The 27102-nt window shown below is 34.0% G+C and overlaps 1 protein-coding gene and 1 non-coding gene across 2 annotated transcripts; both read left to right on the top strand.

Moving 5' to 3' along the window:
- Nucleotides 1-282: 282 nt before the first annotated feature.
- On the top strand, nucleotides 283-15493 carry LOC133796130 (uncharacterized). Its single transcript, XM_062233612.1, has 12 exons — nucleotides 283-1027; nucleotides 1230-1457; nucleotides 1542-1664; nucleotides 1848-2234; nucleotides 2345-3486; nucleotides 3685-3864; nucleotides 3985-4134; nucleotides 10564-10705; nucleotides 10851-10912; nucleotides 14495-14546; nucleotides 14759-14820; nucleotides 15410-15493. The coding sequence occupies exons 1-12, from the start codon at nucleotides 283-285 to the stop codon at nucleotides 15491-15493; spliced, it is 3357 nt and encodes a 1118-aa protein (XP_062089596.1).
- Nucleotides 15494-26755: 11262 nt separating this feature from the next.
- Nucleotides 26756-26863, top strand: LOC133799151 (small nucleolar RNA R71). The gene has a single exon (XR_009876349.1). It is a non-coding gene; the product is annotated as a small nucleolar RNA R71 (small nucleolar RNA).
- Nucleotides 26864-27102: the final 239 nt, after the last annotated feature.

Consider the following 27102-nt stretch of genomic DNA (forward strand, 5'->3'; position numbering starts at 1 on the left):
GAATCAGAGGAGAAAGACTTTCAGGAATTGGCAAAGGAAAAGTGGTCTAAATTTCAGGAGAATTTTACTGCTAATGGTGGTGCTCGGCTCAAATATGAGGAGCCCCTGGTTCGTGAATAGAAACTGATAGCTCAAATTGATATAGAGGAGACTGAAGTGGAGGCATCCTTCTGGAAATCAGCTTTGGTATGTGTAGTTTTAGGAGCTAATCCTCCCTTAGCAGTTTTTGAAGGTTTTATTAATCAGTTATGGGGAAAGTTGGGTATAGAAAAAATCACCCGTATGAATGCAGGTCATGCTCTGGTCAAGTTTAGAGATGAAGCAACTAGGGATATGGTTTTGGAAGCAGGAGTGGTTCACTTTGATAGGAAACCAGTCTTGTTGAGGCCTTGGTCGACTGATTTAGATACACTGAGGTTGGTGAAATCAGTCCCAGTTTGGATTCGATTGCCAGACTTAGGTCTTCAATATTGGGGTCTAAAATGTCTGAGTGCTCTTGTTAGCACAATAGGGAAACCTATGATGATGGACAAGGTAACTAAGGAAAAATCTATGGTGAAATTTGCTAGGGTCCTTGTGGATGTTGAAATTACTGACCATTTACCTCACTCAATTAGTTTTATCAATGAGCGAGGTCAGTTGATGGAGCAGGCCATAGAATTTGAATGGCTTCCCACCCGATGTTCTTGTTGCAAGGGTTTAGGCCATACTGCATCCAGCTGTAAGCATGCTCAGGCGGTTGTCAGGAAACCAAAACAGAAAATTACAAGTTCAGAAAAAGGGGAACATAGGGGTGCTACGGTACTGTATGAGTCAGGGCTTGAGAATAAGCTAATGGATGTCAATCAAATGGTTGTTGGAAAAGAAGCTCAAACTACTAGTAAAGGAGATCAGCCGGCTATAAAGGGAAATTCGAAGGATACTTTGATAACAACAACTGAAGGAACAAATGAGGCTAGTTGTTCTATGACAGGGAAGGAGAAACCTTGGTCTACCCCTAAAAAAGTGGGTGGTTTAAGGAAAAAAGGTTCAACTGATCTGACTTTGAGAGCAAACAAGTTTAATATTCTGCAGGAGAAGCTTGGGATAGTTTCAAATAAGGAGTCACAAAAGCATCAACATGTTAATGGAGGGGTGTAATGTTTTGTGTTGGAATATTAGGGGTTTAAATAATCGGAATAAGCAACAGTCTTTATTAAAGTTCTGTATTGTTAATAAAATTCGATTAGGTTCATTTCTAGAAACTAAACTTCACAGTAATAAGATTGAGGAGATGATGCATGATGTGTTCGTGGGCTGGAGTTGGTACAATAGTAGGGCAATTGAAGGTAGAATCTTGTTGGTTTGGAATCAGGATTTAGTTCATGTTGCTATTGTTCAGGAGCGGGACCAACTGGTCACTTGTGAAGTGCAGATAAAGGGTGTTAGTCAAATAGCTATTCTTTCTTTTGTGTATGGTAGAAACTCAGTGGATGAGAGGAAAAATCTCTAGGATCAGTTACAATTACCTCAGGTTAATTCTAGGCCTTGGCTGCTTGTAGGGGGTTTTAATGTAGTTTTTGAATATGATGACCAAATTGGAGGAAGGCACATTACTGCTATGGAAGTTGAAGACAGTAGTCAATGGAGGGAAAAATCACTGTTGATTGAATTAAGATCCAGTGGTTTTTTTTTTACTTGGTCTAACAAACAAAAAGAAGGTTCAAGAATCTTTTCTAAGCTAGACAGAGTTTTTGCTAATGAAATGTGTCTTAATACCTTTCCCGACTCTGAAGCTCGGTTTAATTGGGACGCTATATCTAATCATTTTTTTTGTATCATCAAAACTGTTCAATTCCAAACTTCAGGGGTTAGGCCTTACCGATACTTTAATATGTGGGATAAACATAAGGATTTTAGGAGTACTATCTTGAGTATCTGGTCTAAACCAGCAGGTGGTGTTGGATTGCAGAAGATCATTCAAAAACTAAAGAGACTAAAACCTGCTTTAATTCAGTTCAACAAAATGCAGATTGGAAATGTGGTTCAGAATTATGCAACAGCTAAGCAGAATTATGAGTTGGCCCAATTAATGTTGCATCAGTCTCCTTCTTCGAATTTGTTACAACAGGAAGAGGATGAGGCAGCGGCTGAGTATGCTAGAATGTCTAAGTTGTATGAAATTTTCCTGAGGCAAAAAAGTAAAATTAACTGGCTTAGATTTGGAGACGAGAACACAGCTTATTTTCATGCAAGTCTGAAACAAAGGAAATTAGGAATCGTATCACTAGTTTTACAACTAATGAGGGGAAGATTGTTGAGAATCCTACAGAGGTAATTGCGTATTTTCATAATCATTTTAAAGGTTTTTTGGGTAAGAGTGGTGCTCTAATTGGTCGGGTTGATTTGAGCTGTTTCCAGCAAGGTACTGTGTTGTCATTAGATCAACAACTTGACCTGATTCATCCTTTTTCTAAAAAGGATGTTAAGAGAGCTTTATTCAATATTCCAACTACCAAGAGTCTTGGCCCTGATGGTTATGGCTCTGGATTTTATAAAGCTCCCTGGAAGGATATAGGAGATGAAATATCTGAAGCGATACTAATGTTCTTTGATAGTGGTGTGATTCTTACTGAATTGAATGGAATAATCCTGTCTCTTATTCCTAAGGTTGTTTCCCCTTCTAAGGCCACAGATTATCGTCCTATAGCTTTTTGTAACACCCTCTATAAGTGTATTTCTAAGATGATTTGTTTCCGATTGGCAAAGGGTCTTCCTGTGATAATTCATCAAAATCAAGGAGCCTTTATACAGAACAGACAGCTTGCTCATAATATCTTAATCCTTCAAGAAATTCTCCATGGTTATTCTAGGAAGAATATTTCTCCCCGTTGTGTGATAAAAATTGATCTCAGCAAGGCGTATGACTCTGTTGACTGGACTTTTATGGAGGATATCTTGAATGCTTTCTGTTTTCCTAGGAAATTTATTCAATGGATAATAAATTGCTTGACGGGAACATCTTATACTCTTATGTTCAATGGTAGATTACAAGGAAGCTTTGAAGGGAGAAAAGGTTTAAGACAAGGAGACCCCATCTCTCCGCTTCTGTTTGTGCTAGCAATGGAATATCTAACTCGTCTTCTGAACCAAGCTTCTCATCACAAAGAGTTTCGATATCATCCCTTGTGTAAGAATTTGCAACTTGTGAATTTGTGCTTTGCGGATGATTTGATTCTGTTTTGTAAGGGGAATTCGAAATCTGTTCAGATTTTATTTGATGGTTTTTTGATGTTTTGTCACTGTTCTGGTTTAGAAGCTAATCTGAGTAAATCTCAAGTTTTCTTTGGGGGCGTGGCAGCAGAGGTTAGAACTGAAATTCTTAGATCTGTTGCGCTTGGAGAAGGAAGTTTTCCTCTGAAATATCTGGGGGTTTCGCTGAGGCCTACGAGATGGTTGATTGCTGATTGTGGTGAAATAATTAAGAAAATTCATAATAGACTCCATGTTTGGGCTAGTCGACGTCTATCTTTTACGGGGAGAACTCAATTGATATTCTCAGTTTTGTAGGGCATACGCAACTATTGGATGGATATTTTTATGCTTCCCATTAGTGCCATTCAAGAAATTGACAGACTTTGTCATAGCTTTCTTTGTGGAGTAAAAAATAATCGCAGCAAATTTCACTGCTGTTCTTGGTCCCAGGTCTGCCTTCCAAAAGTCTTGGGAGGTCTGGGTTTTAAGGAAGGGTCTATTTGGAATAAAGTCCTTTTGGCTAAATACCTTTGGGCTTTGTCTTCAAAACAAGATGTTTTATGGGTGAAATGGATTGATGGGGTTTACTTAAAAGGTAATTCTGTCTGGGCTTATCAACTGAAACCAGATGTAAGTTGGTATTGGCGTAAGGTGTGTTATTTGCGAGAGATCTTTTCTGTCAATGCTTTGGAGAGTTTGGCTATTCATGGTAAGCTGAATTTGAAGTTATGATATAACAGTTTGCTTCAGATGGAGCCGGTGGGATATGTTAAGGCAGTGTGGAGTAGTCTTTCAGTGCCTAGACATCATTTTATTCTTTGGCAATCTATTCTTGGGCATCTTCTGACTAGAGATAATCTGGTCTGGTGCCATATTGAGATTAACTCAGTGACATGTCCGGTTTGTGAGAGTGTTGAGGAATCTCATAAACACTTATTTTTTGAATGTGTTTATTCTCATAGGATCTGAGAGTTGATTAAGAGCTGGATAGGACCTGATATATGGCCGAATCAATGGGACAACTGGAAGCATTGGCTAGATGGGAAGCCTAAAACCATGTTGCAACGCATGTATGTAGCTTGTTTGGCAGCTTCTGTTATCACATCTGGTGTAATAGGAATCTGTGTTTCTTTTCTCAGGTCTCCTACACGCCCCATTTTTTAGTTAAGATAATCAAGAGGACTCTTAAAATTAGATTGCAGGGTAGGCTGACTCAAAAAGAGATGAGTAAGAATTGTAATCTCTCTGAGTTTGTTCAGATGTTGTAATTTGCTGTGAGTTTGTTTGGCTGTGAACAGGCGGTTGTAATTTGTTTGGTGCAATATATTCTTCATTTTTTATCAAAAATAAAAAATTAAACCCAAAAGACAGAAGTTCCTATTAGTTCCGTCTACAATCTCAACCTTCTTTAATTGTTCCAAGGGTAAAATGGTCTTTTCCCGAATTCCCACTAATTCCACAAGTCATCCTATCAATTCCCAATTAATCCCGACATGTCCAAATAATTACCAAATACTTACTCCTTACTCAATAAACACCAAATTATATTCTAAGTACCTAAAATACCCCTAGGCTCACTTCAAGCCGGGTATAAAACCCCACTGTGACTATTCCACTAATCCGCTCACTTGGATCGTCTTGAGCCATATACTACAGATATATCCACAAAATAATGTGGTCTTAACCATTAATCACATATAACCTCACTTATGCCCTTAACGGACCAAAATTACAAATATGCCCTTATAAACAGTAAAGGGTCCACATGCATATCTAATACTCATAAATATGGATATAATATAAATAATCATATTTATCATGCATGCCAAATAGTCACGCATTAAACTAATTAAATACACACATGAATCCAATTATGGCTTCCCAGCATGCTAATCAAGGCACTAAACCCTATTAGCATTTTTGGGTCGTTACAATGCACTCCTACTTGCCCAATGCTTCCAGTAAAGAATGTTCGAATAAGCATAAGGACATCTATCTTGCGGAAGAGTTGTCACATCTGTCAAGTGGAGGCATGGCAAGGGTGGAAAGCTGAGGATGAGCTTAGCAAGTTCTCCATTGACTCTATCATTTTTAAAAAGCTCTACCCAAGTGTTGGAGCGGGAATGTCAAAATCTGCTTTTGTACAACTAATTACCATATAGCGCAACTCTACCTAACTATTATCCCACCAGGTTGTGGCTTGAAGCCAATACACGCGAAGTGAGTACCATCCATGATTAGGGGTAGTGGCCACCGACCATTATACCCTAAGTGCCTGCCAACCGCCCATACTGCCTAAACATAGAAACATTAGAGCAGCATATGGAAGGCAAACAAGAAAAGTTCGAGTAGCAGAAGCAATCATCGAGGTGCAAAAGAGACAAGTTATACATACTAGTGTACTAAAACCTTTTTGAGTTGATTGTATGGGGTAAATGAAATGTTCTATATTGATGAAAATTGGTGCAGTGATTAATGGAATGTATGTTTTTCTTGTTTAAATTTGAGTGAACATAAATTTTGACATGATTAAGCATAATCAAGTTGACCGATGAATGACACATGTTTTGTTTATGTTCTTATAAAGATATGATAATTTGTTTTTATGTATGCTAACATGCCTATGTGCTTCAGAGAATAGTTGTATTTCGGTATCGCATCAAGCCTTTTACAATAATTGATGCACAAATATCTTAGCTCTGAACATAGTAGAATGCACAGAGAAAGTAATCTCACTTAACAAAAATAAAGATTGAGTGTTGCCATGATTTTATGTACGAAGTTCTAACTGAAAACATATCGAGGTGCACATTGAAAGTGAATTATAGGCTGCGCTAGTCGAAATTACCGATGAAAAGTGGGTGTTGAATTTAATATGAGCAGGCATGATACGAAAAATGAAGTAGATTATATGACATTTGAGCAAATGGAAGTATGACTGCGAGACTTTTGTAAGAAATCATTACTTGATTTATAAGAAGTGCATGATGGTTTGGATAAAAAAACAACGACAAAATAGGCACAACATGGTTACGAAATTTTTTTTTTTGCTGACGAGTCAATTAGTGGCGTCTACGTCGAACAATTGAGCTAGCAATGTAGGGAGCCATCCTACGTGCATACTCAGAAATAAAATTTTGTCATTCTTCAGAGCCAAGTTGGGTAATTGATCACAAACCCTCCCATCTTTTCAATATAGATATCGACAATATATTCGTCTATAGTGAGGCCCAAATCTGCATAGTAGGAATGAAGAAGGTCTTGTTTGTCTTTGAGGCTTTGTTATTCCACTGAATCAAGCAGTCCAAGTAGTACGCTACATCATTCTTACCTTGAATACTCATATTCTACTCACCAGGATACCTATCAGAAATAGGGGCTCTTGTGCACTCCAGGTAGTTGCTTTCAAATCCTGGAAAATAAGTCAAACAAGCATAATTAATTACAAGAATGTGCAATTTGTGAAAAGAAGATGGTAAAAACTAAGAGCTATAAGTTAAATATTTGTTTCACATTCTCTAAACATTGAACCTTTGCATTCAAAGATGATATTTGTTTTTTCAATCGAGATGTCTCAATTAAGTGGTCTTCGCGGAGCTACTCAGTATCTTTGATAACCTTGTTTAGTTTCATTGTAGGAGGAGAAATAATCTCTTCTTTTTTCTTTGGAAAGTTGTTCCAAGATATTTTCACCGGTGTTAATTTTGTCAACATCTAATTGAAGCGTTATGTTCTTCAGCTCAAGATTTCCCAATAGGCTTTTTCTTTCAGCCCAGGCAGTTCTCAAGATTTTGTGTGCCTTGTTTGTCTTCCTCATTTTCTCCTTCAACTCTTCCTGCTCCTTATCAAGTTCACAATTTTTTTCTGCCAATCGCCATGGGAAGCAAGTTTGGACTCATGTTCTTGGCATTACTTTCCAATTATGCGCATTTGGTTTTAACTACATCAAAACCCTGCATGGAAGCTTCATTATGTTTCAACTCGAATTGTGCTTCGAGTAGAGCTATCCTACTACTACTCACACGATCGAGTGGGGACTTGATAGAAGACCCATATAACACAATGTCCAGCGCATAACGATTCTTATGGACCAACCTAAGTTGGACTCATCCATTAATACACTCTGAGACTTTAGATAGCTAGTTGAATGCTAGGGGTTTAAAAAAAAAAAAGTCCATGTGTTGTCACTACAAAAAAATACCCCTTTTGTGTCAGTCAAACACGTCAGTCAACGCAATTAATTGACGCGATTGACTGAGATTTAGCATTTGCATCTGTAGTATCATTGACGTTGTTAAGAGGGGATGTTTGCGTCAGTGCCCAATTGACGTAAAGCTTCCGTTAGTGTCAGTTAGGCACTAACGCTAATGCTCTAGTCCAGATATTACCCAACCATCGTTCCCAAGCCCCTCATTTTCCTAAAACAAAAATTTGTGTTTTCTCTCCTCTACCGGTGGCTTTGGCAGTTTAGCCCCACATTAGTTGGGTTTTTTTCTTTTCAATTTTAATGTTAAAAATAATGAATTATTTATATTTAGGAACCTTATACATAGTTTTTTTCTTGAGTTTTTTTTTGTGTAGATTTTAGATTCTTGAAGATTATAGTTTTAAAATCTAAAAAACTTCTTAGTTTTTTTTGTGGTTTGTTACTTCAATATCTCACATTACCACAAGTAAGTACAATTCTATTAATTTTTATGAATTAAATTCAATTTTTCTGATTTTTTTTAATTATTTATATTTTATATTTTTAAAATTTTTGTTTGTTTTATATTGATGATTATATAATTGTTTTAAGTTTAAAATTACAATTTTAGTATTTTTATTTTTTAGAATAGTTTTATTATTATTTCTTTATTTTTTGTTAACTTTTTCAAAAAATTTCAATTTTATTGTGGGTTTAAATCTTTAAATGGGTATATATATATATATATATTAAATTATATGTTTTCTTAAAGTTCCACTTTATTATTTGTTTAGTCAGAATATTTGTAGTACATTTTTCTTTATATTTTGTTAACTTTTTTTAAAAAAATAAATTTAATTTTGGGTTTATGTGTTTAAATGGGTGTACATATATATATATATATATATATTAAATTATGTATTTTCTTTAAGTTCCACTTTATTATTTATTTTGTTAGAATATTTTTAGTATATTTTGTTAACTTATTCATTTTTTTAATTTAATTTTGGGTTTAAGGGTATAAATAGGTATATATATTAAATTATGTATTTTTTAAGTTCCACTTTATTATTTATTTAGTTATAATATTTTTAGTAAATTGTTATTTATATTTTGTTAATTTTGTCTTTTTTTTTGTTTAAATAGATTCTTTGTTGATGACTTTGTTGGTAATCGAGCTTGAAGGAATTATATTGGAGTTAAGATATATTTAGCTTTAATAGATAAAATTTATTCTAAGCTTGAAATACTTAATTATTATATTGAACTTAGTGGAATTTAGGATATGAAAATTAGTTGAGATAGGTACTGGGACTGTGTGCTGCAGTGATATAAGGTTGAAATTATGCATGTTTAATTGATTAATTGGTTTGTTGTGTTTATGTGACGAATATATGTTAATTTTAATTTTGGAAATGTTATAGAAATAGGAGAAATGCTGCCCAGTTTTTTTAGAATTAGTAATATGAGAATTATGCATGTGTTGATTGATTTTTTTAACACTATTGTGTATTATGTGTTGTATACATGTACACTTTATGTTTGGAAAATGTGATAGAAATCAGGGAAACGCTACCCAATTTTTTTTTAGATTTAGTAATATGAGAATTATGCATGTTTGATTATTTTTTTGAATACTGTTGTATATTATGTGTTGTATACATGTACGATTTAAATTGGGAAATGTAATAGAAATACGGAAAATATTGCCCAAATTTTTTTGGATATATTTTTTTCCTTTATTTACTTGTCAATTATGTAATTAATTAACCTAATTGTTAATGTTTGTTTGCTTTCTATATTTGTGTGAAGTTTGACAATGGATAGACATTAGATGTTAGCGGATAGGTGTCAGTTAAATATAGGAATGAATTTTAGTTTTTCTTGCAGTTTTGTGCAAGAAATACTCAAAAACCTAATAGTAGTCCTTGTCCTTGTATTAGGTGTGGTAATGTTGTCAGGATGGTAATTGTTAAAGTAAATGATCAATTATTTAGGAACGGAATAGACAAGAGTCATAAAGTGTGATTTTTGCACAGAGAAATAATGAAAGTCACTAATGAGGGACCATCTAAGAATAACAAGTATTTTGATGTGGAATATGAAGTTGATGATATTGCAGAAATTATTGATGATGCACAATATGAATCACATGTAGATCAAGTTATATTTCAAAACATCTTAGAAGATCCTGCGAAACCATGTTCCCTAATTGTACAAGGTTCACTAAATTATCACCACTGCTTAGGTTATATAACTTAAAAGCCAAACATTGGTGGAGTAATAAGGGATTGACGGAGTTACTATCATTTTTAGGAGATTTATTACAAGAAGGTAATAAAATGTTGTTGTCATTTTATGAGGCAAGAAAGACATTGCGTTCATTAGGCATGCAAAATGAAAAAATACATGCATGTCCTAAGGATTGCATTTTATATCGAAAAATAGATTTAATAATGCAATTGCATGTTCGACATGGGGCGAGTCAAGATGGCAAAAGAAAAAAAAATTCTGATGCGGTTAGAAAAGGTGTCCCTACAAAAGTTTTATTGTATTTATCACTGATACCTCTTTCGTTTCAGTTTTACCGAGCTAATAATCTTGATACCAAAGACAGAGTAAATGATGTTAAGCTGACACATACAACTGACTCGCAAGCTTCGAAAATAGTTGATGTGAAATGGCCTAAATTTGGTTGAGGAGTATTCGTCTTGCCCTTTAATTCTAGTTATCCATAATTATCGCCATGGTTATGTATGAAGAGGAAGTTTACCATGTTCACCCTGTTGATATCAGGTCCTAACCAACCTAGAATTGACATTGATGTATACCTAGCTCTTTTAATTGGCGATTTAGGCACATTAGGGTATGGGGGTTAGTGCTTATGATGCTTATAATAAAGAAGAATTCAATCTTAAAGCATTGTTGTTGTGGACCATGAATGATTTTCTAGCCTTTGGTAATCTTTCTGGATTTAGTGTGTAAAGGTATAAGGCATGTCCCATTTGTGAAGAGGGGACTCATTCTTAATATTTAAAACACTCTAGAAACATTTGTTATATGGGACACTAAGAGTTCTTACCTAAAAAACGTGAATTTTGAATTTGGACAATTGTCTTCAATGGTTTACCTTAATTTGGAAGGCCTCCCCGCATTTACTTGGAGGACAATTGTTAGAAAATTTGGACAAAGCACAATGCAAGTTTGATAAGCCTAAAGATTGTACAAATAAGAAAAGAAATGTTAGACGTGAAAAAGCAAAGGGGATTGTAGATGGTCTGACAGGTTGTTAAAAGAAGAAATCTATTTTTTTTGCTAGAATACTCGGAGCATTCGATTTTTCGGCATAACTTGGATGTGATGCACAATGAGAAAAACATGTCAGAAAGCTTAATTAGTACATTGTTGAATATTCTTGGTTGGAGTATAGATGGAATTAAAGCTCGGTTAGATTTAAAAGTAATGTGTCTACGTAAAAAGTTACAACAAGAGGTTGGTGAGAGAAAAACCTATTTGCCACTAGCGTGTTATACCCTGCAAAAAGAAGAAAACAAATTATATGACATTCTGTGTTGAATGTGAAAGTGTCGGAAGGTTATTCTACCGATAGCTATCAGTTATGCGTTGCCCAAATTTTTTTTGATATTCCATCACCAAACTATGCTTCTTCTTTAAATCTATTTGTTGTAAAGTGGTAGATGTATAAAAGTTGCACAATCTCCAAAAAAATCTCTTAATTACTTTATGTGAGTTGGAGAGTATTTCCCACCTTCATTTTTTGACATAATGATTCATTTATTTGTTCATTTGGTGAGAGAGGTAAAATTTTGTAGAAAAATATACTTTAGATGAATGTACCCATTTGAATGGTATATGAAGATTTCAAAAGGTTAAATTAGAAATAGAAGCAGACTTGAGGGTTGCATAGTGATAACTCTACAAAATAGAGTTATTTTACGATATTTTATATGCTAATTGTTGCTTAGTTCTTGAGTTTTTAATTGATTTGTTAAGTTTTTAAGTAATTTTTAATTTATTGGGTTTATTTTAATTTTCTATATTTTTGTGTGTTTTTATAGTTATTTTGTTGTAAAATGTTGTAGTTAATTAGTTGAATTATTATTATTTAGTTTGTGGTAAAAAAATGTTGTATTATTGAACTTAAATGTTAAATATAAATTAAGTTATAATTAATATTTTCAATGAATTAAATTGATTTACTTTATAGTTGAAAATATTTTATTATGATTTATTTTATGTTTATTTTGTTAGGGAATTTGGTGTATCTTTGTGCTTGAAAGAGAAGGATAGAAAGCTAAAAAAAAAAGAGAAGGAAAAATGTGGCATTCTTGAGAAGCAAGACCCAATTAGCCCAAGGCTCAAATGCTCCAGCCCATGTCCTTCCCTGCCTCTCCCAGCAGGCTTGCCAGCCATTTGGCCCATCAGCTACACAGCCTATCCACCAAGCCCGTGGTCCAGCTGCAGCTCCCCAAGGCCCACGCTTCAGCCAACCCGTGCCACACTCCATCACACTCCCAGCCAGTTGCTGAAACCGAAACATCACACCTCCCCATTTGCTTCAGCCAATCTCTCCCTAGCTGCTCCAGTCCACCAAGGCCCACAACCGCCTGCCAAGCCTCCACCACCTTTCCACTCTTGAGCCAAACAAAAGCAAAATGTACCATTGTCCCCTTTGTCAAAAATGCCAACATTTTTACCCCACTTTCTACACATTTTACTCAAAAATCCTCATTACACCCTACAATTTACACATATTTGCCATATTATAAGTAATTCAATTAATTTAATCAATTTAAATTGATTATTTTGATACACTTTTTTTTGCTATAAATAAGGGGTTTTATGGCATATTTTGGGGGTGGTTACCATACCACAAATTCTACACTTTCAAAACCTCTCAATTTTCTTCTTCTTTTTCTTCTTCTTTGTTGTAAATTTTCTGTGTGTTTTTAGAGGAAAAATTTGGGGGTTCATCCTCCAAATTTTCCTATATATGTTTGTAATTTTTAGTTTGTATTGGCTATTTTAGTTATGAGTTTCTAATCTTTTTAAGATTATTAAGGTGATGATGAAACAATATGTAACTAGATAGTGTTTATTTTGTATGTTGGTTTCCCATTTTGTGCAATAAAGTTTATGGATTTTCTTCTTCAAATATTTTTCTTTCATCTTAAATATCTTGTATTTTGGATTGTTAGAACATATTTACACTTTTTTCTTCATTAGTGCAAAAACATAATATTCTTTGTGAAAGATGTGTCATTAAATTGTACACATCCAATGCTTAGAACAAAAATATTATGTTTTGCCTTATAAATAATATTCATTGATTTATTTGTTATTTCATTAGATTGATTTACACTAAATGCTTTGAAATTATAATTTTAAAAGTGAAGATAAATCCTATATTTTTATAAAAACTTGTGCTTAAATATAATATCTAATTTGAATAAGTGATGGTTTGATTAATTTCTACTAATACTAAAACTTGGAAATCAATGTACTTATAAATATTATTGAACTTATATTTTGTGGATTCTATTATCTTAATAATCTTTATTTTACTATCTTGATTTCTACTTTTAATTTATTTTTATTTATTGTCTTAAATTTCTTTATTATTGTCTCTTATTTAATTTTCTTGTCACAAATTCTCATCAATCTTTGGAACTAGGTTAGAATTTATTAATTTTTATTTGAAATAGTTTTCTTTTCGATTTTAGACAACTTCTTTGGGTTCGATCTCGTGCTTACACGAACACTATATTCCATATATGATTCGTGCGCTTACGAGTATAAATTTTTAAAACATACCCGTTTTGGGTCCATCACATAGTTGAATCCTACATCATTGAAGAAGTAATGGGGTTCTGCTCTGAATACTTATCAGTTATTGCGAGCATTGGAGCGTGTTCTCCTAAAATTGAGTTTTAAATAAGTAGAAGTGGTAGAGGTGGTGTTTTTTGTGAAGTAAATAAATTTGATAGAGATGAAGCACATCGCCTAGTCTTAAAAAATATTGATGATGTTCAACCATACATCGAGTAAGTTCTAATATATATGCATGATAAATCGTATTTTTCTCTTTCATTATGTTGCTAGTTAATGTAGTTTATTGATATAAATAGTTTTTCTTGAAGAGAACATTTCAATTAAATAAAGACTACTTATCGTACTAATTCTTAGAATAAAAAATTTGTACAAGAAGAACATTATCAAAATTTCAATACTTGGTTAGAGAATGAAGTAAAATATTTGTGTTGTTCTTGCCTGAGTTTTATTATATTTTAACTTGTTACATTTTGATAGATTTGGTTTTATGTTATCTATTCCAGGTTTAGAGTAACACCCCAACAAAGTGTTTGAAACACTAAAATGGATAGCACGAGGTCCTTCAATGAGTGTAATTAAGTATCAATGTGATCATATTAGAAAGACACATAATAGTTGTGTTACTATTATCGCCCAGAATTTTAAATTCTCTAGCTCCAAAGATAAAAATCTTATACAATGTGATATTACATTTTATGTGCTGACCAAAGAAATTTGGAAACTAGATTGTGTGACTCTTCATATTCCTCTCTTCCTGTTTGATTGGGTGAAAAGTGACAACAATGTCAAAAAAGATGAGTTAGGATTAACAATGGTGGACTTAAACCGAATAGGAGATAAATTTAATCATTTTATAATGGCGTCACAAGTCAAGCAATTATTTTATGTGAGTGATCCAATAGATGCTCAATGGTTAGTTGTCCTAAAGTCAATCAAAAGATTATCTACTCAAAGTGTCTGGTAGCCATGGTATTTTACTTGAATAAGAAACATTTACCATTGCTACACCACGTATTGAAGTCACCATTGATAATGATGATGACTCTATAGGCGAGAATGGTGAAGGGTTATGGGTAGATAATTAGAGGTATATTAATTTTGTTATTTTTGTTTTTATGCATTTAGTGAGTTTTATATCATATATTATATATATGTGAGGATGGTGAAGATTTAAGTAGACTAACATATATAATTTTTTTTCTTTTAACTGTATATTCACAGATTATGGATCCACGATATGATGATAAGGTTGATCCGTTTGTTGATGATGATGGTAATGTCCAGAGGGGGTCGATCCTATTGCACCAATAAATACACAAGATTAGAAGACTAGGGGGAAAACTCTTTGTAGTGATGTATTCAAAGCAAGAAGTGAGGATCACAATTATGAGGTCGAGTACAATCACTTTGGTTGAGTGATGGGAAAAGGGGTGACCAAGATGAACAACACTATTTGTCTTCTATCACGTGCAACCTTTCCTTTAGATGTCAAAAATTGGAAACAAATACAGAAGGATAAAAAAGATACTATATGGGGTCCAATCCAGGTAAGATTTAATATTAACTATTAAATGTATCCTAAAAATATTAATCTATTGAAAAAAGTTTGAAATTTTATTGTCAATTATGTGCAGGGTACGTTCAAACTGCAAAATTCTATTAAAACTTGACGTCCTCAAAGAAGCAGGAAATATATGGAGAAACTAGTAAACAAGACTAACAAAAGTTCTTGTTTATGTATATAAGAAGGTATCTCCTGAGCTTTTTACCAAACTTCCATCAGACAACATCGAGTATTACGATCCTGAAGATTGGCAAAACATTGTTATGAAAATACTAACCCCAGAGTGGGAAGAGTTGAGGAAAATAAAACAAGATGCTTGAGCTCATAACAATTACCTACATCACTCAGGACGTAGTGGTTATTCATTTGTAGAGTAACAAATGGAGCAGGAAATGGGTCATAAGCTATGAGATGTGGACACGAACACAGATGAACAAGAAATGAGAAGTTGTTGACGAGGAAGCCGAGAGGTGGTGAAGATGATTGTAAGTGTTCTTTTACTTTTTTGTACGAATTTAAATGATTTGCGTATGTGGTAAATTCTAACTGATTTAATTGTTTTATGTATATAGGCAGAATTCAGGCAAAAAGTAGTAGATGACAAGTTGGTGGGGGAAGTTTCAAACTGTAACAACCCGGATTTCAAGACTCGATAATGCGGAAATATAAATGTTTTCATTTAACAAAATGTCTCAAAAACCCATATAAAAAAAAACTTTTTAAAAAGTCGTATGGCCATACTTAACATTTAGTTACAAACATATTTTATAAAGAGTAGAGTGAGCCTTGTTTACGAAAATTACACAACATTTCCAAAAATAAAACGGCTTCCCAAAAGGTCGGTCCACATGTACATTTGCAAGGAAGACTCCAGCGCTCACTGCTCTGCCTTGCCCTTGCACTTACCTACAACATGAAACAACTAGGTAAGCGAAAACGCTTAGTAAGATCAACTTTCAAACAAAGCATGTAGAGAATTAGGGTTCCGGACCCTACACAATCAATTTCAAGAACGCTAAAACGTCCTGGCAAACTTATGGTCATGCCTGATAACCAAGGATAAATTAATTCATATCTAGATAAAAATCCCGCACTCAGAAAAATCCCAGAACAAGCAGATATATTATATCACAACTATATCTTATCAACAAATATATCCCTGCACTCAGAAAATCCCAGAGCAAGCAGATATATTATATCACAACTATATCTTATCAACAATTATATCCCTGCACTCAGAAAATCCCAGAGCAAGCAGATATATTATATCACCATATAATTCGAGACCAACGCTCGACAATTTCCAACAATTCATGCGTAACGCGCCCTCCAACATAATTGCTAATCTGTAAAAGAGAACCGAGTCTCCACACTAAGATCTAGCCAATAAATATTCTCATCAAGGGTAACTATCGTGTTACCTAGGGCATCGCTACTTATTCAAGAGTGTAATCCAATTTACACGGTTTTACGGAGACTTCTATGTTAATCAGTGGTGCTGGTGAGCAGCTGCCCCTAGGGTGTTCAACCTCACTCAATCTTGGCAACCCCTAGTATCTCTAGGCACTCTCACGGAATGGCCAATATTCACGGCTGCTATCCGGGAATAACTTATCAGAGCACTTGCTCGGATTCTAACCGTCCAATGATTAAGTAAGCATGAGGGCCCCTAGGTCCCATTTATCTTGGCGCCCCTAGGTTTAACCAGCTTATCCTCATCTCATGGCCACTCGTCGCGGTAATGAACCGGACATAAATAAAATCAAGCAGTGTGACGGGGATCAACCGTCTAGGATATGACGGACTTCTACCGTTCATATTTTCTAAATCAGCACTCACTAGACTAACGTCTCTAAGCAACTTTCTATGACAGCCTATATATATGCATGTATCCCTATACTAACATACAAGACAATAATCATTTCATGTTGCAGCCATACAATATAAGTTGACTTACTTGGAGTCCTTAGCGCTCAGCAAGTTTTCACCCTCCAACGTTCAGTCCAGTTACGCTTAGCCAATACTGTAGTTATCCATACTGTATACTCGGATTAATTATGGCACTCATAATTCATTATTATTATTTTGGGCAGTTTGGTCATTTTAATAAAAGTCATTTGTAAGGATTTACAATCCTTATTTGGTTTTAAACCTATTAAGGAAAGTTATACAAAATATTCGAGACTAAACCCTAAGTCTCGGGGAGACCTATCCTAAGTCTCGATACCTAGGCTCGGGTATCACAATGGTATTTCCCCACAACCCGCTAAAAATCTTACTCTTTCAAGGTATCACTATTAACCCGCACTTTCGACTAGTCGGTTAAAATATGTAAGATTTTAGCCGGTATTATATCCAGAAAATACAAATAAATTCCTTAATTATTTTTAAAGAAAATAAACTCTTTAAATTTTCCTTTTATTTTTCTTAAGGTTTTAATATCTAAAAACCGTTTTAAGAAAATTTCCTAATTCGTCTTAATTAGGAAAACTGTTATAAATTTCTCATCTTGACTAATTAATTTTCCCAAAAGCAATTAATCAATTTTACTTACTAGAAAAATAATTCATTTAAACTCAAAGGGGTAATTTTAGTGAAAATATGATTTCAAGACTTACCAATTTATATCTTGAAATAAACAAAATTTTACTTTTTACCTTATGTTCCAAAATCTCATTTTTACACTAAGTGTGAAAAACCTATTTTTCACATTTTTAACTACATACTTCGTTAGTTCATAACTTGAAATTTACTTACCCAATTGTTACCAAAATTTCCCAATTCCATTTTTGTTATGCCATTTAGGTCTTTGTAAAATCTTAGGTCAAAATGAGCATTTTTTATTGGTGAAATCATTTTCCAACAATGAGGTAAAAATGACCTTATTTTCAAGTCCTTATTTTTTCCAAACTTTGACAGTTAATAACTTTCAAACCGTTCAATATTTCCTTACCAAATTTTACAGTGGACTAATAGGTTATGCCAGAAATATGTCCACAAAATTTTAGAAAATAACTGGGTTCATTTGCCCTATACAGTGGCTGTCCAAACTTGGTTCCGAAAATGAGAATACGAAAAAATAGTTTTTTACCTAAACTTTGAAATAGCATAACTTACTCATTTCTAAACATTTTTTAGTGTTTCAAAAGCTCAATTTTATGTACTCAATCTCAACAACATAACCGTACAATTTAATTTCACAAAAACAATATACAGTGGCTACTTGACCCCTTGGAAGTCACAGCTTAAAACATGTTTTGTTTTAGGGTATCCTACAAAACCCTTGGGGGTTTTGGTTCCCATTTTCAAAAATCAATACACATGCATCATAAAAATTATTAAACAACTACCATAACCTTATTACATCATCAACAAGAAACTCTAAGCATTAGATATACAAAATAATGCTTAAAACTAAAAACCCTACAACAAACTCATCAAAATTAAACTTTTTACCTCTTTGGTGTTCTTGCTTAAGGTTTGGACCTTCCTATAAGCTTTGACTCCTTCAAAACCTTTCAAAAACCCTAACCAACTTCCTCCAACAACATAGGTAATTAGCTATTTGAAACTCTATGATTAAAACTTGACAAAAGTCTAGATTAATGAAACTTTACCTTAGGGAAAACCCTTCCTAGACCAAGACTTAGCTTCCAAGTTTCTTTGGTGTTCTTGGGGTTGAAAATGGAGAGAACACTTGAGAGAGTCTTCAAAAATCAGATGAGAGTGAATGAGGGAGGGAGAGTGGTCGGATTTGGGGGTTAGAATGGCTCACACAACTCTTCAAAATATCACAAAACACTTGAGTGCTTTTCTACCCACTTGCCCACTTGACTTCTTAATTAAATGGGATTTGAATTTTATAAAATTGGGTTCACACCACTCTAAAATAGCACATGGCCAGCCACCATTTTCCATATATGTGACCATTAATTTTTTTTATTTATTTTTTATTTTTTTATAAAGGTTAATAAAGGTTTATAAGAAGAAAAGTCCAAATTGACTTTTGACACATTTTTTCACTCTTATTAAGTTTTAATCACCAAACTTAACATTAATTAATTAAATTAAATATCTCTCACATTTAATTTAATTAATCACATAATAAAATTTAACCTAAGGTCCATTCATGGAATAAAATTCCCCATTTCGGCAAAATTAGGCATTTAACACAAAATGCCCTAAAATTTCCATTTTCTTTTAGGTTTATTATTTTTGACCAAACTTTAACTTTTATGAATGTATTTTATGCCTAAAATATAATTGCCATGATTTTTCGTTTTATTTTCCGAGATTTTTACCCGATCAGGGTTTTTGTGTCGGTCCAGGACCGAAAGTCTTATCTTGACTTTTAAAATCACAAAATTCATATTTTGGCTAGCAATAACTCATGGAATACTTACAAATAAAATATAATATTATTTAAAATAATATTCTTAACCCGGGGGAAAAAATCCCGACCCAAGTCGTTTAAAGGTACTCGAAAACGTAGGACGTTACACAAACGATATACTAACTATGGCATTAGGCATTCTAGAGCATGGATGTAACACCTAAAACTCCTAATTAAGTTTGTTCCTTAATTGCATGCCTGGAGGGCATGCACATAATTATTGAGGGATTATACTATTATATAATTGAATATGTTTGATTATGCCCATTAATGTATTTAAAGACACACTTTTGATAAAAGCATGAATTTTTATATTTTTGACATGGTGAGGGTATATTTGTGAATTATATGTGCTATGTGCATTGTGACCACATTCTTTTTTTGATATATGTCATTTTCAGCGGTAGTAGCGATGGGGAAATTATCCGGTTCGGGTCGATTCTAGGGGTATTATTGGAATTTTTACACTTTATGGATATTGGTGGAACAAATTAGTTAGTGTAATTTTTATGTTTAATGGAAATTAGTGGAAATTTTTAAGATTAGTGGTATTATTAGAATTATGATAAAGATTACCAAATTGCCCATGTGGTTAGTTAAGTGGGGATATTAGATGGAGGGGCATTTTTGTCATTTGGCAATATAATTAGTAAAAAGATGACAATAACCCTTTACATATCCATTTCACGTTACTTTCTCTTCCTCTCCTTCTTCATTTCTCATTCTTTAAACACTTCTCTCACCAAAAGCATTGAAGGCTAGGCTTGAGTTCTTCAAATTTTTAAGGATTTTCAAGAGGAATTCAAGCTTCAAAGGGGAAATTTGTAGCTGCTAGGAGTCACCTTCACCATAGGAATCCAAAAGTTTCAGAGAAAGGTATGAGAATTCTCTTACTTGTTCTTCATTGTTCTTGAGGAAACTTTTGGGGTTTTAATTGAATATAAAAAATTGATGACGTTAAATTGTTTAGATAGGTAGATTGATGATAGCAACTTATTAGGCAACTGCTGTAGTCCTTGAATTTAAATTAAAAAGCAAGAACTTTGGTTTGATTTTGAAATTGGAGAAAATAGGGATTTTTGACCTAAGTACTTGAATTTTGATTTGGAACCTGAAATTGTGCATTAAGTTTATTATCCCTCAAAATTCAAGAGATGATGTGGCGAATGAGAAAGCGACACGTGGCATCACAAGTCATCAAAAAATGACAAAGTATTGAAAAAAGACCTATGAACAAAAATGGATAGGTCCAAGATCTATAGGGAAGTCGACAATGCCTACACCTCATTGGGGTGGTCAGCCTAGCATGCTCAAGAACTGCATGGGGTGGTTGGCCCACCCTATTCTTCAAAGGGTGGTCGGCCTAAACTTCCAAATACACTTTGCTAGATAAAGTTCACGCTCGTTCAAGTTGAAATCAACAAACCTAGCACGGAGAATATCAACATGCCTAGCACCTAGAAGGTCGTCAGGCCTAGCACCCAGAAGATCATTAGACCTAGCACCCAGAGGGTCATCAGGCCTAGCACCCAAGCTCTAAAGGGTCATCGGGCCGAACACCTAAGTCTCATAGACCAACAAAGACTTAGAATTTTCCCCAAGGTTTCAATCGTGCATCGTCAACCACAATCTAGAGAAACAATGAGAAGACCCACGATCTCATAATCATGGAGAGGTGGACACGTATCTCCACTCACAATGATCGTGCACCAAACTGCGATCTCCAGACTTGCTGATCATGTAACAACCCATGGGTACTATAAATAAAGGATCCAGAGCTTCATTCTAGGGGAATGATTTGTAGACATATATTTTCTGGGGAGAAACTTTGGGCGTGTTGATGATGAGTGAACTCTTCAGTTCATCTGTGCAATTGTCTATCAAGTGATTCGATACTAAGTGGATTGGGTTATTACTGTTCATCAGAATAGGATTGAACCACTATAAAATTTTTGTGTTTGTTGAAGATATTTGTACTCTATCGTATATTATATTTATTTCATTCAAAAGGTGTCGTATACTGTACATATGACCGTTGGAAAATTTTAGAGGTCAACAATTTCGTGCATTCATTGAGAGTACAAAATCAAGAAACATACTTTCATTAGTTTTACGATGCCTCCAAAACCCAGTCGACAAAGAAGACGGCTCCTAGGGATTCCACCACTCAGGATCCCATCGATCCCATTAACGAACCTCTGGTGTTGGTTGGGGATCAACCTGATGCAGAAGATCCAAAGGATGCTTACCAGGAGGAGATGGCACAATTTCTGGCAATTGTTGGAGAAATTGTTGGAGGTTTGATGCATGAATGCACTCCTGTAACAGTTGGGAGTACATAATCTCTTAAACTTCTGGCCCATTGATCAGCAAGGACCTCAGCAGCCATTGCCCCTTCGACACCGTTGGTAGCATGATTTATTGCATTCCCTTGATTCGCAGCCATGGAAAAATCCAACATTTTCTTTATCTTTCGGTTCTTTCTACACATTCTTTCAATTTTAAGATCTACCAGTATGAGTTCCTTTTGTCTACTTCCCCGCATATACAAATAATTCTTGAAACACAATACAACCTTGATCCAAATGAGTATAAAATATAAACACCAAATTAGAATAAAAAACAATTAAATTTGATATTGGATATTGAGTCCCCAACAACGGCGCCAAAAACTTGATTGCGAAAAATATGATATGCAAGTGCAAGTAATCGATTCAAGTAATATAGATAGTAAATAAAGTATCGTTCCCACAAGGACTATCATCCAATTACCAATAAATTCTTTTAAATTTCTATTTGGTTGACGAAAATAGAGTAATTTTTAAACTAAGCCTTAAAATTAAAATAAACTTTGCAAGAATAAAGAATGATTCAATAATTAAAAACCTAGGGTGTTAACTTCAACAGATTTTCATTCTATTAATTTTATTAATCAGTTCTAAATTTCTTTCTTCCCATTCTAATAGCAGGTTAACGAAAATCGATTCCTATTCTTTTTCAAGATATAAGGTCTAAAGCAATATGAAGGTTTTCTACATCTCTGTGATAAACTTAAACATATAGGAGGCATTAATTAAGCATAGAAGCCATACAGGTACTTTCGTCCAATATGTAACCAATGTTTATATGATGATAGCATTTTCAATTCTCATATTTTGAATTTTGAATCAAAATCATAAATCAGGCAAATATTGATCATGTATTTACTAGCATTAAGCAAACATTATAGAGATTAGAATAAAGAAGAAGAATCAATAGAACATAATAATAAGATTGAATAAAAATCCAAGTGACTACATTAAACCCTAGATAAAAGTGTTTAGTTCATACTAGACATGACTAAATGAAAAAAAAAAAAAAATTCAGAAACATAAAATTCAAAGACTTGAAGAAGAATTAAAAAATATGAAAGTACATAAAAACTAATCTGATAATAAAATTAATCTCTAAACTCATAATAAAAATCTGAACTAACTGTAATTAAAACATAAAGTATGAATTTAAACTAAAGAAAACACAAATGCCTCTTTTTTTATAGGTGGGCCTCAACTTGGCCTTTCCTAGGTCGCGGGTCGTGTCATTTTCAAGGCCCTTCAAATTCTGATTCAAGTCTTGAGACAACACGACTCTCTAAACCCCAGTTGCGGCCCGTGCGGTTATGCCCACCTGGTTTCTCCTTTGACTTCCACTAGCCCCGCAACTTATAAGAGCAAGTCGCGACTCTAATTCTATTCAACAACCCTTCAGTCTTTGACTTTGCTAGAGTCGCCGACCTTAAGCCCATTCCGCGACTTTAATTCCATTTTTTTCTTCAGATTTTAACCTTTTGACATCCTTCCTTCATCAAAACTTATTATTATTCATCCTTAGCACCAATTTGAGTAAAAAAAAAGCACCAAAAGCTCCATTTTCCCACCATTTCCTCTTATTTTAGCATTTATCTCACGATTCAACACACCGACCTACAACAAAGACAAGAAAAAGCATAATCTTGCACAAAACAAACATAAAGACTCAAGATTACCACAAAAACACATTCTAAAATGACACTAAAATGGAGTTATGAAACTCCCCCAAACTTACTCTTCACTTGCCCTCAAGTAAAGAACACAATAATGAACAGACTCGACTAAAAATCTAAAGAACAAAGACACTTGAATCAAGCCGACAACAATAATTCACGACTCAAGTTATGATGACTAACACACTTATATAATCTTTAGAAAAATCATCATACAATCCAAAATTTTAGTCAAAACATTCTTCCAACTCACTTAAGTCCAAAAAAAAATTAAAGCTCTCAAAATCATGATTCATAAATAAAATGTATTTGAATCAATTCATGCTCACCAAATTTTTTTCATTACAATCAATTATTTTCATTATCCCATAAGCTTGTTATACTTACTAATCTCCACTAATGTAGAAAACACATACTCCGAAATCAATTAGACTTCACAGCTTATAATTGAAAGGCTTAGGTTAAGGTAGGTGAAAATGTCATTTAGGCTCAAAATATACCATAAGCACTCAACCAAACAATTCAACCTTTATCCACTCAAATACCAAAAAAACCAATCCCAAATTTCCCAATATTTCTTATTTTGAGAGAGAATTCATAAACATGTTTTTTTTCCTTTTTTTTTCTAATGATACTACACTCCCCCAAACTTATTTCTTCGTATTTTCAATTGGAGTGTAGTTCATTTTCAATATTTGTTCTTTCTTTTTCTCTCAATTTTTCTTCTTCTATTGACACAAATGTCTAAATATAAACCCAATTAGAAATCATTTCCCAATCACTTTTCATATGCTCATGGTATATCAAAGGGAAAGAAAAATAACAAAGTTTCAAATAGGCTAAAATTAAGTGTCAAACAAAAATAATCAAATTAGGCTCAAATTTTGGTAACTAGGGATTTAATAAATCAAGGTTGGCTTGAAAGACTCAATCGGTTCAAAGAATTGCCTAAATCATCTTCCTAAGCATGCATAATCTAGGATTTAGTCTCAAAAAGCAAGCAAACAAGTTCTAGAATAACAACATTTTCATAATTTATTTTCATTTTCAAAATTCGGCAATCATAAAAATTGTTCAATTACACAATTTATTAAAATCATGATTAAACTATCAATTATTTAAGTGGGCTAATGTAAACATGGTAAGAAATATTCAACCAAGCACACAGATTTTTAAAGCTTCATTCCCATTCAATTTATACAGCACATTATTCAATGATATTATCATTGGCTAATCATTGTCAACTTGATTCACACTAGCACTCTAAACAACCTAGAAAAAACATAACAAACACAACACAACACAAACAATAAACTCCTTTCCTCGAACATAAACTAAACATTGTCCCCAATGTTAAAATAAAAGCTAAGGAAAAGAAACTTACATGACACCTTAGACTACTTAAAATTATACGGATCAAGATGGTGAATCGAAAATGGGGAAAGGAAAATTTTTTGTTATCCCATAGTTCATTCTGTGGAGCCCAAGCTAGCGCTGCAACTCAAATTAGTCTCCTATTTAATAGAAATTAAAAGAAAATAAAAAAATACTAAAATAAAAGTGTTAATAATCCAAAATTAATATAAAACTAATAAAAACAAATGCAAAAAAAATATTGGAATGCCTCCAAATGCGTTGTCGTTAACGTCATTTAGTCAGGTGCTTATTTTCTTTCATATTCAACTTGGATCAAGTCCTCCCCTCACATCCTTGAGAGCCGTAGTATCATGAGTTGGCCCTCATTTCTTGTTATTAGAAATTGATGGAACTTTCCATCGCTCATGTAACATTCGAATCCTTTCACTGAAGAACCTTTTTGAACGATGACGAACTTTTCGCATTCCACTTTTCACCATAGTTTTTCTTAGTAGCTTCTAGCTTATTACCCTCATTTTCCACCACATCAACTCTACAACAACTTGGAACCTCCATTGTTGCAAAAACTTTAAATGTTACCTCTTCTTTTTGCACTCGCAACTTCAATTCACCTTTTTGCACATCAATTAAGGCCCTACCAGTTGCTAAACATTGCCTTCCAATAATAATGGGGATATTTTCATCTTCCTTCATATCAAGAATAATAAAATCTGCAGGGAAAATGAATTGTTCAACCTTTAATAGAACATCCCCAATAATACCCCTTAGATGCTTTAATGAACGATCTGCCATTTGCAAAGACACAGTACTTGGTCGAGCCTCTCCCAATTTTAACTTTATAAAAATAGATAGAGGCCTTAAATTTATACTAGCCCCCAAATCACATAAAGCCTTGGTTTCTATTGAACCCCCTATAGAGCATGGAATATTGAAACTACCAAGATCTTTAAGCTTGGGAGGTAAATTCTTTTGAAATATTTCATTGCAGTCCTCAGTAAGTGCAACCATATCATAATCCTCCAATTTTCTTTTTTTTTTTTGACAAAATTTATTTCATAAACTTCTCATAACTTGGCATTTGTTCAAGTGCTTCGGCAAAAGGAATGTTGATGTGAAGCTTCTAAAAGACAACTAAAAATTTAGAAAATTTCTTGTCTAGTGTCTTCTTTTGAAGCCTCTGAGGATATGGGATTTGAATGTGTTGCTCTATACTTATTTCTGGCTCCTTTTTCTCAAAGTTTTCATTAACCTCTTCTTTAATTTTATCCTTTTTCTCATCGACCACTTTTGGTAACTTAATAGGCTTCTTACTTGGATCTTCCAACTTCTTACTTCTCCTCAAAGATATTGCATTGCATTGTTCTTTTGGGTTGACCTCGGTGGAGCTTGGTAAATTCCCTTGAGATCGGTTAGACATTAACTTTGCCAGTTGACCAATTTGTGTCTCCAAATTCCTTATTGAAGACCTTGTTTCAGTCATAAATTGGTTCAACGAGTCTGACTGTGGTTCTAGTGGATTCACTTGAGGATGCAGCGGTTTGTGTTGTGGCATTGCTTGGTGAGGATCATAATACGGTCAAGGATTTAGCCCATATATTGATTGATGGGGTGGATATTGCAGATGATTTTTTGGGTATGGCAGTTTTGCTCCTTGATTATTTTTCCAACACAAGTTAGGGGGATTCTGCCACCCTTGGTTGTAGAACATGGGATATGTGTTATTGGCTGACATTTGGCTATTTCCTATGGCTTTAACTTGTTCTATAGGAAAATTATTTAAATCCATTGCAGGACACTAGTTAGGTGGATGCGCCATTCCACACATTCCACACAAACTTTGTAATTGCATGGCTTGAGCTGTGAGGTTATTCTATTGTAGTTGTTTCGTCAAGGATGCCACTTGAGCTATAAGCATTGACATGGCATCTAATTCAATCATCCCAACCACCTTTTTTGTATGTTCCCTCTCAGTAGGCCTTTGGTAATTGTTATGGCCATCTCTTCTATTAGATCATAAGCTTTGTTGACACTCTTTCTCATAAATCCCCTCCTGTTGCCGCATCTATGATAGTGCTAGTAGTACCGCCTAACCCATTGTAAAAATTATGGACTAGCTTCCTCTTCTCTATACCATGATGTGGACACTTCCTTAAAAATTCTTTAAATCTTTCCCATGCATCATACAATGACTCTCTCTCCATCTGACAGAAATTATTAATCTCCCCTCTCAACCGTGCCACCTTTGATGGAGGAAAGAATTTGGCAAGGAACTTTTGAGCGAGCTACTACCTTATGGTAATAGAGGTAGCTTATCAGAAAATCAACCAACTCTTTGCTAAGTCTCGTAGTGAAAATGGAAACAGCCTCAACCTAATTGCGTCATCACTCACCCCATTCATCTTAAAGGTCACACAAAGCTCTAAGAAATTTGCTATGTGTAAGTTAGGGTCCTCCAAAGGCAAGCCTCCAAACTG

The sequence above is a fragment of the Humulus lupulus genome, chromosome 8, assembly GCF_963169125.1.
Source record: "Humulus lupulus chromosome 8, drHumLupu1.1, whole genome shotgun sequence".
NCBI lineage: Eukaryota > Viridiplantae > Streptophyta > Magnoliopsida > Rosales > Cannabaceae > Humulus > Humulus lupulus.